The following is a 14244-nucleotide window of genomic DNA, read 5'->3' as shown; positions in this document are numbered from 1 at the left end:
AGTCAGGAAGATGAATCTTCCCTTATTTCAGGTTTGGTATTCTGTCTATTTGGTGTGCCATCTAGTTGAGTTATATAGATATATATATACATATACATACATGTACAAACACATGCAATAAAGTGATGTGAATTTTATTTCAGTAATCTAGACTCTGCTGAGGCAAAAAAACTTCTTTGATAGTGATAAATTTCCCTTCATGTACTTTAAGAATAAATTCCATTTAAGATTGTTTTCCCCCTTAGGGATCTGTTGCTATAGCTGGTGCTGTCGTTCGCTGGCTAAGAGACAATCTTGGTATTTTAGAGTCTTCAGAGGAAATTGGTGAGTGTGGTTTTGGGTTTTGATAGTCCTAAAATAAAGTTTTAGAAAATCTGAACCAAGGTTCATAGATTTGCAGCTGAAAGGGCTTAGTGGTTATCTATTCCCATTTTAGAAATGAGGAAAGCAAGGTTTAGAAAGTTGAAGTCACTTGTCCCTAATAAATAGAAAGGAATAGAGGCAGAATTCAGAACCAGGCATGGAAAAAAATCTACATTGGGGATTATTTCTACTAGACTGCAGGAAGTTCTTTAACATCTTATTATAAATGTTTATGCTAACATTTCAAATATTATATAGATATATATATAAATTCTTACATACAAATATGTATCATATACAATGCATAGCATTTTTAAAAATTTCCACATATGTAGTAGTATGGGGATAATTCTATTACATTAAATTGAAAGCAATTTTAAGAATTGAAAAGCATGAAAATGAAATATTTCATGAAGTCTTATCAAAAGCAGAAATTATTAACCTGTGGTTGTTAAATTGTTGATGACTATAAACCCTACACACAAACATTTATTATGAATCCAATAATTTCCAAAAATAAGCAATATTTGCAAAATTCAAAGTATCTGAGAAAATGTCAGAGCCTAAATAATTTTAACCCTGCAAGTTTTTGTGTTCTCTCTTTAAATAACAAGTTTTAAAAAGTTTAAAAAAATTTTTTATTAATCTCTTTATAAGCTTTATCAGTGTACAAAAGACCAATTCTGTTGCCTAATCACTGTGTCAAGATAACCCTGGGCTCCCAAAGGCTTTATCAGGGGAGGCCCAACTAACTAGTCAATTGAGAGGAGTTCATCAGTAGCTGATAAAGTTTTTGGTGATGGAAACGCATGAAACAAACTTTTGATAAAACTTTGCATGCTTCAATTTATTTTCTTGATTTTCGACATAGTAAAGTGATATCCAAAAGTGTTTCTGCCTAAATGATTGACAAGAAATGAAAGAAAAAAAAACACCTAAATATATCATTTGCAAGTAGAAAGAATAATCTGAGTTATTGAAGAGAAAAGTAGGAACCACCTAATATTGCACCTTTTACTTCTGTAGTATAATCCTTATCTGGAGTGGTGACAGAAGCCTCAGTTACACTATAAGATAGAATAGTAGTTATTTAAAATTCTTTAAAATAAAGAGTACCATTTGCTGTACTATATGATAGGAAACAAAAAAAAATCTTTGTACTAGTTGCATTAGGGTAGGTACCAACAATAATTATCTTATCTTATTTCTATATATTCTTTTTATGGATTTTTTTTTCTCATATTAGAAAATCTTGCTAAAGAGGCGGGCACTTCTTATGGCTGCTACTTTGTTCCAGCATTTTCAGGATTATATGCACCATACTGGGAGCCCAGTGCAAGAGGGTATGGATGAAAATAAAATAAATTATTTCTGTTTTGAGGCTTTTACTGAATTATTTCATAACATCCTCATTTTAAAGCTATTTTAGAACCAATTTTAAGTAATTTAAGGGAAACTTTTCAGACCTAGCCAATGGAAAAAAATGGGTACTTGCCAGTACTAGATATGCAAATCATTTAATAAGAGCTTCTTGTAAAATATAATTATCAATATCTTCGATTCCTCATGTTTGTGGAGAAGTTAAATAGTCAGGCATATTATCTAAACTAGAGTAGTTCAATATTTCAACTTCTTAGGTTACTTATTTTTACTTAATTTTGCATATATATATATATATATATATATATATATATATATATATAAAACTAGGGGAATGTAAGAAATGTTATTTCTTTAGTATCAACCTGATATATTCTCCTCATCGAATTCAACTTTCCCCCTACCCCCAAAATCTCCCCCAAAAAATTCTTTATTGTCAGGTGACCTTCAAATTCTCTGATCTACAGAACTTCTGTTTATATTTTCAGAATTATTTGTGGCCTTACTCAATTCACCAATAAACAGCATATTGCTTTTGCTGCATTAGAAGCTGTTTGTTTCCAAACAAGAGAGGTAAAAAAAAAATACTCATGTTTATCATTTATTCTTTATTTCTTACAATTTAATGAATACATAATATTTTGTACATTAAACTTGATTGAGGAATGCTATAGAGGTTTATTTGTTTTTTTCCCCAGGAATACAATGTGAATGTGTTCACACTGATAAAGTCTAATTTTTGTATATTATGTTATACAATAAGTAAATGGGTCCATATGTGTGTGTGTGTGTGTGTGTGTGTGTGTGTGTGTGTGTGTGTGTGTGTGTATGTATATATATGTATATATATATATATATATATATATATATATATATATATATATATATATATATATATATATATTGCATACATAGATAAAGTCAGTTGTGAAAGCAGCAGATGTCCTCTGAAATGTATTCCTTAAGCTAATATCACAACTAGTTTGTACAATAGATGGGATAGTAGAGAAGAGAGAAGATTAGATAATTTTTGTGCAGATATTGAACTGTATTTTCAACTTTAACTCTAATCTTTAGAAATAAAAATTCTTTCTCTTTGAATATTGCAAAGCTTATTTATAATATATCTGATACTATATTTTAATTAGAAAATTATATTGATTTAAGATTTTGGATGCCATGAATAAAGACTGTGGAATTCCACTCAGCCATTTGCAAGTAGATGGAGGAATGACCAACAATAAAATTCTCATGCAACTTCAAGCAGATATTCTTTGTATACCAGTAGGTTAGTAAATATTTACACCTTAAAATTTTGAGCCCCAAAATTGATAGGAATAAAAGTATAAATTTAAAAGCTGTTTTAGGTATTTTTAACTATTGCTTATACTGATATACATTTTTTCTCCTTAGTAAAGCCCTCAATGCCTGAAACAACAGCACTGGGTGCTGCCATGGCAGCAGGTGCTGCAGAAGGAGTTGGGGTTTGGAGTCTGGAGCCTGAAGATTTATCAGCTGTCACAATGGAACGGTTTGAACCTCAGATCAATGAAGAAGGTAAAGACAAACTCTTCTAAAGAGTATGCTTTAAAGCATCAGACTTTGCTAAGCTGCCACAAAATTCCCTAAGGGTTCCTGATCAGATTAAAATGTAATTTGGAAATAATTAACAAAACAACAAAAAAGTCAGCTCTGCACAATGTGAATGCTAATATGTGGTTCTCTTAAGTCAAGATATGGCCCACAGGGGCCATCTATCCATATAAGTTTGATGTGACTGCTTTAAAATATGGATAGATGTGTTTTTATATATTTTATAATATATGCTTATTTAAAATATATTTAGATACATGGGGTTTTATTGATGTCAGTTTACATTTTTTTTTTTTTTTTTTACACTAGATAATGTATGTGTATGTACACAGTCTCATTTGATCTTCACAACAGCTGTAGTCCTAGGTCAGACAGCTACCCAGAAGTTTTTGTTAAAAGTGTAGATTTCTAATCATGCAAGTTATTTCTGAAAATCATGGACATCTTCAAAATAGAACTAATTCAAATAAAAACCAGCTAGATGGTACAGTGTCTAGCATTGCCAGAACAGGAATCCAAGAACTTCTAATTTGGTCTCGGACATTGACTACCATTGTATCCCTGTGCAAGTCATTTAACCCGTTTACCTCGGTTTCTCATTTGTAAAATTAGCTGGAGAAGGAAATGGAAAACTACTCCAGCCTCTTTGCCAAAGAAATCTCAAATGGGGTCATGAAAAGTCAGATATAACTAAAGAGTAGGACACAACTGAACAATTCAAATGAGTGGTTAAATCCTGGAATCAGAATAATTTCCATAACAATGAATTATTATTCAGATGAAGCAAGTAGAAAGTTCATATGCATGTATTTTTCCTTTAATGCAAATTGAGAAATTTTCTTACTGCATAAATGCAAATATCATGCATGCTATATGAAAAATAAGCTTCAAAATGAAATTTTTGTTAGTTTTCAATGATGTTAGAGTGAATTATAATACACTATGTATTGATTGTAAGCTCAAATAACTTTACAGACAATTGACAGTTTATGGCTTCTAGATTCTTCTCTAGAGAAAATAAAGGAAGTTGTTTGAAATTCTAGCATTAATTGGCATAAATAAATATTTTTATTTTTAAATACTCTATTGTGATAATAAAGCTTTTTCTCTATTAAAAATGAAAACTTGATAAAGTTTATAATATATATATCAGTTTGTAATTTACAATAATTTGGCCAGAATGAAGGGCAATATTGATTGTAAAAGTTAAATTTTCCTTTTTAATTCTAGAAAGTGAAATTCGTTATGCCACTTGGAAAAAAGCTGTGCAGAAATCAATGGGCTGGGCTACTGGAGAGTCTCCTGCAAATGGTAAAGATAACTATTACCTTTATTAATATTGTTTTATTCAAAATTTAAATGGTTAGCAATTTGGTGTTCTAGATTTTCCTAATTTTTTTTTTAAATATAAAAACATGATCAAAATTAGTTAAACTTTTATTTACTTTCAGCCATTATTTTACTACTATTTCAAAAAATTAATTTGTAATATAATTTTAAAAGGAAAAATAAAGAAAATTCATGGGTTCCATTTTTTGAACTGATCAGTATGAATGAAGTAAATGATGCACTGCATAATGCTACATTGCAATTTCAGAATATTTTTCATAAAGAAAAGCAAATTTAAGGCCATATAAAATTATTTTTGGCAGATAGAACTTTGTTTGAAAATAATTTCTTCCCTTTTAATTTCAAAGAAATCTAAAACAAGAGAGTTGCTAAATATCTTTAAGTAGGATCTCTATACTTAAACTATTTATAGACAGGCCTTTAAGTTTAATAGTTCCTTATTTTCAAAATAATATCTTTATAAAATAATACAAAATAATAATAATACAAAATAATATCTTTACTAAATATATCTAAATAATATCTTTACTAAATATCTTTAAGTATCTTTAAGTAGGATCTCTATACTTAAACTATTTATAGACAGGCCTTTAAGTTTAATAGTTCCTTATTTTCAAAGTGATATTCAGAGCATGAAGAAATTAATTTATAAGAGAATTTAGTAAAAGTTGTGTAAACAAATTCTATTCACATGCCAGAACACAAGCTTTTATCTTCAAAGAGATAATAAAGCAGCATAGGATAGCATTTATTATTTTTAAAAGTTTCTTTAGTGGAGTGATTTTTGTATATATGTAATGAAGTCTTTTGGTAGTCAGGGGAGGAAGCTTTTGAATTCTTTTTCAACATAATTTTTTTTTAAATTAATTTTATAATTACAATTTTTTTGATAGTACATATACATGGGTAATTTTTTACAATATTATCCCTTGCACTCACTTCTGTTCTGAATTTTCCCCTCCTTTCCTCCACCTCCTCCCCTAGATGTCAAGCAGTACCATACATGTTAAATGTGTTATAGTATATCCTAGATACAATATATATGTGCAAAATCGAATTTCTTGTTGCACAGGAAAAATTGGATTCAGAAGGTAAAAGTAACCTGGGAAGAAAGACAAAAATGCAAACAGTTTACACTCATTTCCCAGTGTTTCTTCTCTGGGTGTAGTTGATTCTGTCCAGCATTGATCAATTGGAACTGAATTGGATCTTCTCTTTGTTGAAGATATCCACTTCCATCAGAATATATCCTCATACAGTATTGTTGTTGAAGTGTATAATGATCTCTTGGTTCTTCAGCATAATGTTTTTAATCACAAAATAAAATTTAGAATTTCAAAGAAAACCAACTCTATTGAAATACAATTATCATTTTTTGTTTTTTGTTTTTTGTTGTTGTTTTTTTCAAGTTTATGAATCCCAGGATAAGAACCCATGCCTTGCTGTATTACCATTGTTAATTCGGTTCACTTTTGTACTTACATGGAATATTATTCTCATTTTTATTAGTATTGGCCTGAATCTTTCTTTCCACTATGTCATCTAGAAAGCATTTGTTTGAATCCATATTTCCCCTTTGAATCAACTTAATTTTCCCATTTCTTTAAATCTTAAATCTTAAGTTTCCTATATCAAAGTGGTGGCAATATTTTTTATTACAGCTTTAATTTACTTAAATATTGATAATCAGTATTCACTGAATATCCATTATAAGTATTTACTTTTTTTGGGGGGGGAAGGATACAAATCATTGCCCTTGTATTCAAATAATTAATAGAGTTTTTCACTTATGGTTGTAATAATTTTGTGTGCAACTTTTTTTTTTTTTTGTTCAAATAGAATTCAATAATTATATCTTTTTTGTGTTGGAGATTTTAGCTGCCAAGAAAAAAATGTCTCCAATTTTATATTCAAAATTTTTAAGGCAAAAATATATTGCATATTTTGGTAGTCACTAGCTAATATTTCAGATAGTATAATCAATTAAATTTCTTAATATATTTTAATTAATTTAATTTTGTTTTTAACCAATAGTTTTTTTTTAATGGCATATCAAATTAAAACCAAATTTATAAAATTTTTTTGCATATACTTTTAGTCAGCTCTTTTTTTCTGGACTAGGAATCCAGAGGTATGACATATTCAGAATAAAAATTATCAGTTAGTGAAGTGTGAAATGTTTTCCTTTGGTAATAGGTACTTATACAAGTAGAATTCTGTTTGGCTTAGAAGCTATGTAGTGTCTAGTTGTGGAGATTTGAATTTTATTTTTATAATGCATGGAATTACTGCTAAAAAGTTTTCTTATTTGGCAAACTTTGTTGTGCCATTTAATATCTTTCCTACCTTAAATGTTTCTCCTGAAACTGCAGTTGAATTCATTATGATTTCCTACATAGAATTAACAAGTATTTTCGTAACATTGTGGAGATGAATTTTTTCAGATTCCTTGGGAGGATTTCTTTTCTGAATAAGAGTGGGAGAGAAGAATAATATTTGGTAGTTCTTCCTGATTTGCTGTTATTCACTGCTGATTTCTTAGAACTTGCAAGATAATAAATATGCCCAAAGCATTGTGAACTAGTTTAAAAACTATAATATATATGTCTTTATATATATTATACTACCTAAAAGCATATTACAAATTTTAATGACTTTGAATTGACCCACTTAGTTTTTTACTGCACAAACTTCTAGGACAACAAGTACAAACAGAATGATATGCTAAACAAATCTCCAGAACTTCACATTTCAGAAAGCAGTATTTTGAAACAAATGTCTAATTTATCCAGAATATTTAACATAATGTAAATATTTTCAAATGTAAATATTCTACTATACCAAAACAATAAAACTCTTCCTTAGATTTGATACTAAGTAAGAGGCTTACTAGGTTTAGATATAGTAACTCTTATGCATTATCTAAGAAAGGGAGCAATCAGTATTGTCAAGAAATTAATTACCAATACAGGAGATTACAAACTTTTGAAGTATCAAAATAAATGGGAATCTATGAATGTATAAATGTCTGAGGATTCCTTCCTCAAGTAACATTTATTGTAACTAATGCTTAAAACATTATGAATGTGTTATAGATATGTTAACAGTCTTGTAAGACAAAACACATTATAAAAGGCGCTTATTAAGACAGAATTCTCTTTCTTGCTATGCCTAATTTTCATGAATTGTCAGATATTTATTTTTTGAGATTTTTTTTGAAATTTTTAAAAAATTTTTTGTTGAGGCAGGGTCATACAGCTAGAAAGTGGCCAAATTTGAAATCAGGTCCTCCTGACTTCAGGGCTGGTACCCTTATCTACTGTACCACCTAGCTGCCCCTTGTTTTTGAGATTTTTATATTTTGTTTTATCTTTTAGTATATCCCTTATATTAAAGTGGGGTTAGGGAACATTGCTCTGTTAAGACAAAGAAATTACCATTTCGTGTACAGATAAAATGGGAGTTTTAGTTCCTTCTGCTTTACATACTTCTAACAGATTCTATTTTCAAGTAACTTCTTTATAATAGTAAAATATTCTGCAAATGGCATTTTTAAAAAATCAAGCTAAATATGATCAGGTGAGATTTTCTCAATGTCTGGGAAAGAGTATAATATTATCTGTTTTGTTACCCAAATTAGAGACGATTTTAATATTTCCAAATTTCTCAGAGAATTGCACAACCTTCTATTTAGGTTCTATTCTAAACAATCATCAATTTTTCAATGCTCTGTTTCAATTAGAGTGGCAGTTAATTTTTCCTGCATGTCCAAATTCTATTTCATACTCATTTTTTTGAAAAAAGTCTTAATATATTCATAAAATAAATCAATATTTTGGATTATTTTCAGTAAGCTAATATAACTCTTTCCTGGAATCCAAAGAATTGCTATTCTGAGAGTGATTCAAGCTTACTTTGGGAAAGCCTTTATCACTCATTTAACATTATATAGTTCAGCAGCAAAGCTAAGCTTAAAATTTCAACTCCTCCAAAATTCTTTTTTGGATTTGCCTAGCATATATACCAAGGATATTCTTGGCGTATTGTTGCATGCTTTCTGTATTGGTTGCCAACTGTCATAAGCTTTCAATAATGATTATATTTTTGATTTAATATATCCTTGCTAGCTTTTGAAAATATACTATATTATTTTGTGACTCTTGTTTTTGCTATTCATGTGATTCTTAACACAAATTTGCACTTTTTAATGTGTCTCTCTTTCGGTTTGCTTGACTGGAATTCCCTCTTCCTTGGATGACAGCAGGTGACCCTAATATCTTCTGTAGTGTGCCATTGGGCTTTTTTATAGTGACTAGCATGGTAATGTTAATCGGAGCAAGGTACATCTCAGGTTAGTTATTATTTGAATTAGAACATTTTATTAGGTAGCGTAAATGTATTTTGTCTATGATAACTCGGCAGAAAAAGGTTTTCAGTGCTTTGTGGCATTTCAATATAGAAGAACTTAGAAAACAGATCTTAGGTCTATCTAGTTAGACCCATTGTTTCTCGGGAAAGTCAGAAGAAGAGAGCAATAATAGTAAAGGAGAGATTATGCTTTCGGGGCAGAGGGAAGTGCATCCCAATATGTATAGGAAACCAGCAAAATTGAATATTACTAATTTTAAGAAATGAAATTCAGGGCTATTGCTGAAAATTAGTATCTAATTTTGTGGGAAAAATATTGTTATATTTGGGGATCAATGACTTTTGTAGATGTTGAAAACTTGCTACAGTAAATCACTGACAAGTCTTTTAATTATGCTGGATCCCTCTTATAAGTAAGCCCAAATGTGAAGTAGCAGTTCTTAATTCTTAAATATAATCACTTATTCCATTGGATGAGTACTCTAAATTGTTGCCCAAATTCCTTGTGGCTTAAAGCTGAATATTATTGCAGTACTTTTTGCAAGTGAAAATTGAATTGTGAATTCAAAAATAAAAGGTAAACACTGTTGACTTGAACATTAATAATGCCTTTTAACAGCTATTAATAATAGCTGACTTTCCTCATCCCGACTTTCATAGCAATAATGAATCAACAATAAATATTCTTAAAATGGCACTACTATTAACAGTGATTTTTTTTCCCTTCATATCAATAATTATGATGTATTTCTTAATCCTTTAGCCTCTTAAATTGTGAATGAGAAATTTTTAAAGTTTTGGGCATGTATTCAATTCAGTACTGTATTTAAAGTTAAAATAGAAATCATATAAAATACATTGGATAAGGAAAATATTTTAAGTTTTGTATTTGAATTTTTTAAAAAATAAAATGCCTTTATGATACCGTTCTTAGTGACTCTTTTCAAAGTATTTTTCTCATTTAATTATTGAGAAAAATTTTAATAAGTTTGCACTTGAATTTAGGAGGCAAAGATTATATTGTTACCCAGAGTCCATTTGCCCTTGGATAATATAGCCTTAGGGTGTCTTGCTTCTTCTATATAGCAATAATTAATATCTTAACCCTTTAAGTGAAAGCATCCTGAATATTCTTGAAGGGAGCCTTTTAAATTTAATTTGATACCCTTTTAGAAACAATTCCATATACAGTTATATCCTGTAATAGAAAAAAATTGAGAAAAATTGCTGAGGATCAATTGTGCCTATCTTTCAATACTTTGGCACATCAAATTAAGATCTTATAATTTGTTGAAGATTGTAAGATTTATATCACTTATTCAAAGCCTTACATTACTAAAACAAATATGGTCATAGTCTTCATTTTTTTTCCCCCAGTTTTGTCATTCTGTCAATCACATCACATATATTAATTTGATAAGAGAGAGAATATCAGTGACTTAGAATTATCAAATGCAATGTGAAATGCTTTAAGAGTAGCTATTAACTTCTTTTAGTTTGCATGAAAGTTTTGTGCAGTTGAATTAATCATTATTCTTAGTTATAATAGTCATTGTTTAGCTCTTGAATATTAAGTATTATTGACATGGTTTTTTTGTTTTTGTTTTTTGTTTTTTTCTCTCTGTTTTAGGTATTCCATAAATAACCTGAATCTATTCCATGGACTCCCTGGAGGCAGTCTTTTTTTATGTACCAAAAGAATCTAGCAATTCTTTCTTTTATTGTGTTATACTACCTAGTAGAACTTTATTTTTATTTATAAGCCACATGTTGCATGACTCATGAGAAAACTCTATGGGTAGTCTTGTGGCTTCAATTAAAGAAAACACAGCAGAAAGAACTATAGAAACACATAGTGTATTTTTTTAACATCAGCAATTAAGATTGGGTTGATTCTTTAAGGTACTGAAGACCCTCAGTTATTTTTATCATCTTACCTTCTTCCCCTCAGGATCTTGAAAAAACTAAGAGTCCATTTGTGATGACTTCTCAAATATTTTCAAATGCTGATGGATTAGGAATTTTATACTCTGGCTGCAAGTACTCAATTGAGATACCTCTACACTGCTTTTTAAAAAAAAAAAAAGAGGGTTCATTTTTGTCATTCGTCCCTAAAGGGCCTCTTTCCTATGTGATAGGAAGGCCAAAGGTTCTATACTTGAACAATTCTAAATTATAAAAAAGGGGAAATATAATAACAGCATAATTTAAATATTTTCCTGAAAATTATTTCACCTAACTGAAATTCTTCAGTTACTTAAGTATTCTCACCAATATAATTAAAACATCCCATATTTTTGCCTAGCTCTTCTTGTAGGGAAGGACTTTTTTTCCTTCCTTTTTGGTTCCTTCTCTTTTATCTCTCCTTTTTGTGTTTTTTACTTTGTATGGCCACAAATTGTATATATACAGTGTAGTACCTAAAAATAACGAGTACATTGTACTCACTTAGTCAAAATGGATTTGAGTTTTAGGTGGACTACCACGTACACAAATATTTGGGGGATAATGACTACGTACATAAAGGGAGAGTTGTTATGCACATTAAATCTCCAAGAGGTACTTTTTCTTGAAGAGCTAACAACATTTATAATTGAAATACCTATTCCATGTCAGTAGATGAAAACATACCCTATTCTGGATTCAACTATGTGTCATACATTTTTACTTAGATGTCATAATTGGATAAATGCTGAACATTGTTGAATTTACAACTATTGGTCCAAATAAAGACTTTTATCTGACTCAATTTTAGCTATATTGAGAATCATTATTTTTAAGAGAAAAAAACTAATTTGGACATAAAGTCATTAGGTCCAAATGTGTTACCAACTTCACAGTTTGTAGTAATTTTTACTTTGGAAGACAGAATTATTCCTGTTTTATGTCTTTTAAAGATTTCATCTAGTCGTTCTTGAAACTAATTAAAACCATCTTAAAATTAATTTAACTGTGTTTCTTCTTTAATGACAATGAGAAAATATTTAGTACAATATAGACAATGAGTTTCCATAGAACATACTTTAATTGTATTTTTATAATCAAGTACAATGAAGTCTAAGATTGTGGTTTTAAATAATGTTCACTCTTAAAAGCACTTTTCCTTCATTGAATATGTATATGGATGTTTGCATGTTTGGGGAAAGGAAAGTAAGTAATTCTGCCTTTACTATTAGACATGCCCATAATTCTTGGATGTACGTTTTTGTGCAAAATTTTTTCTTGTAAATACTATCCAAAATATTAAGTGATATTCTAGTAAGCAAGACCTATTTTTATGTTTCTATTGAGATTTGTTTGCAAAACAGCATAAAAAGGGGGCTGACCAATAAAATGTGAATTTCTTTTTCACACTGTTTTCTGTATCTGAATCTTGACTATTTACTGGTCTATTGCTAATGTTTCCCATTTTACTTGGGTAAACCTTTGACAGTTACAACTCATGTGAAAAAATTTTTTCAAGCTTTTATTTGTGGCTAATTGTTACCTCTCAATCATTTCATTATTTGATACTAAAAACAAAGCTTTTAAAATCAAATGTAGAAATAATTTCATTATACTACCTTTTAAAAATTGATGATACTCATTTATAGTTCTGATCATGCTACTACTTTCCCACCTATTTTTGTTATAATGATTGTTCCAATTCAGACAGGTGATATCAATAATGCTATCATAGTAAGTTACTGTGAAATGATCAGATTTGGGGGGAGATGGGAAGAGGGGAAGCTACTTTTAACACAATTACATTTCTACCAAGGTAGGTTGAATTAATTGTAATAATAATGAAAAAATACTGTTCAAATTATTTTTAGCATCTTGTGAATTTTTATATGAATTTCATGATTTATAATTTCTATTTGAGATTGTACACAATGATATCAAAATATGATTAATAAATTTACTTTTAAAAATTGGCCCCATAGTTCTTACTTGCACTTTTCATTTATAGAATAGGGCTTGGATCAAAATTTAAGAATGTGTAATTAGGAAATTTCCTAATTACTCTGCTTAGTAGTTATTTGACTATATAATCAGGCATACTTTGAAGAACTTATTAACTAAAGTAGCTGTTTTTGGAAATAGTGAACAACTAATACTCTTTTATAAGAAAAAAAACTACATGATCTCATTTCCCTGCTCTTAGGAGATATATTGACTAGAAAAAGATTTCGAATATCTAATTGCACATGCAAATACAATTGATATATATAAGCTCCAACTTTTCTCTATTTTTCTCTATTATGAAATCATAAGGGTACTCTTGAAAACTGTTTTGCACTGAACTATTGTCAAGAATACAAAACAAGGTAAGGAATATCTTTTAAACAAAGGTCAACTTTTCTGAACAATTGCTTTTAATATTTTTAAGAATATGAAGTTTTGGAGGCAGCTAATTGGTGCAGTGGATAGAGTACCAGACCTGAGGGACCTGAGTTCAAATTTGGCCTCAGAAACTTAACACTTTCTAGCTGTGACTCTGGGCAGGTCACTTAACCCCAGTTGCCTCAGCAACAACAACAAAAAAAAAGTAAAAATTCAAGCTGGAGATGTTCAACATTTTGAACCTAAAGTTGCCCAACTGGTCCAGTATCTTTAAATAGTATCATTTTTCAAAATCTGCAAGAAGTAAAATAACTAAAATTATGTAAGCCAACAGAAGATCCATGTTTGGCAAGGGAGGATTACATAGCAGTTTCAAAAGCTTATGTAATCATTTTTAAAATTGGTTATTTAAAGGTAATGGTCATTTTTCAATGGACTTTTATAAAATGTCAAATTTAACTTCTGACAAAAATAAATTACTTTATTTGGGTAGAGGGAAAGTTAATAAATTGATTTTCATTTTTCACCACTTAGTCTTTATTTCAGGTATTGATAAGGAAGTAGATGCAGTATGGCAAAGGAACCAGCTTTGAAGTCAGGAAGCTCTAGATTCAAGTTTTGCCTTTGGCTAACAGAAAGTAATGACTAATCGTATACATTTCTTAAAAACCTACTATATTCCAGGCAATGTGCTAAGCTCCAGGAGGTGCATATATGAAAAAGACAACTCCTGCCCTGAAGGAGTTTATAATCTAATGGAGGGAGGCAATAATTCAAAAGTGAAAGGGAAGAGTGAGGGAAATAGATAATAAGTGAAGATGGCACAGAGTGGAGAAATCAAAGAAGTCTCCCTTCTTCACTGAA

General features: G+C 29.6%; 1 protein-coding gene across 11 annotated transcripts in view; it reads left to right on the top strand.

The window, feature by feature from the left end:
- GK (glycerol kinase) overlaps window positions 1-12968 on the top strand; it is a 75691-nt gene extending 62723 nt beyond the window's left edge. For 4 of the 11 annotated variants that reach the window (XM_074300876.1, XM_074300875.1, XM_074300872.1 and 1 more), the window contains 8 exons: window positions 246-324; window positions 1610-1706; window positions 2232-2316; window positions 2911-3031; window positions 3157-3300; window positions 4567-4647; window positions 8948-9037; window positions 10685-12968. In XM_074300876.1, the coding sequence (XP_074156977.1) occupies window positions 246-324; window positions 1610-1706; window positions 2232-2316; window positions 2911-3031; window positions 3157-3300; window positions 4567-4647; window positions 8948-9037; window positions 10685-10695 (708 nt within the window). In that variant the 3' untranslated portion in view covers window positions 10696-12968. Of the gene's footprint in view, window positions 1-245; window positions 325-1609; window positions 1707-2231; window positions 2317-2910; window positions 3032-3156; window positions 3301-4566; window positions 4648-8947; window positions 9043-10684 lie in introns of those variants that run through there. The other 7 variants (XM_074300873.1, XM_074300871.1, XM_074300881.1 and 4 more) reach the window with 3 other exon arrangements.
- The last annotated feature ends 1276 nt before the right edge of the window (window positions 12969-14244 follow it).

This window comes from Sminthopsis crassicaudata, chromosome 3 (assembly GCF_048593235.1).
Source record: "Sminthopsis crassicaudata isolate SCR6 chromosome 3, ASM4859323v1, whole genome shotgun sequence".
Taxonomy (NCBI): Eukaryota; Metazoa; Chordata; class Mammalia; order Dasyuromorphia; family Dasyuridae; genus Sminthopsis; species Sminthopsis crassicaudata.
The sequence above is the reverse complement of the archived record's forward strand: the minus strand, read 5'-3'. Positions and strand labels throughout refer to the sequence as shown.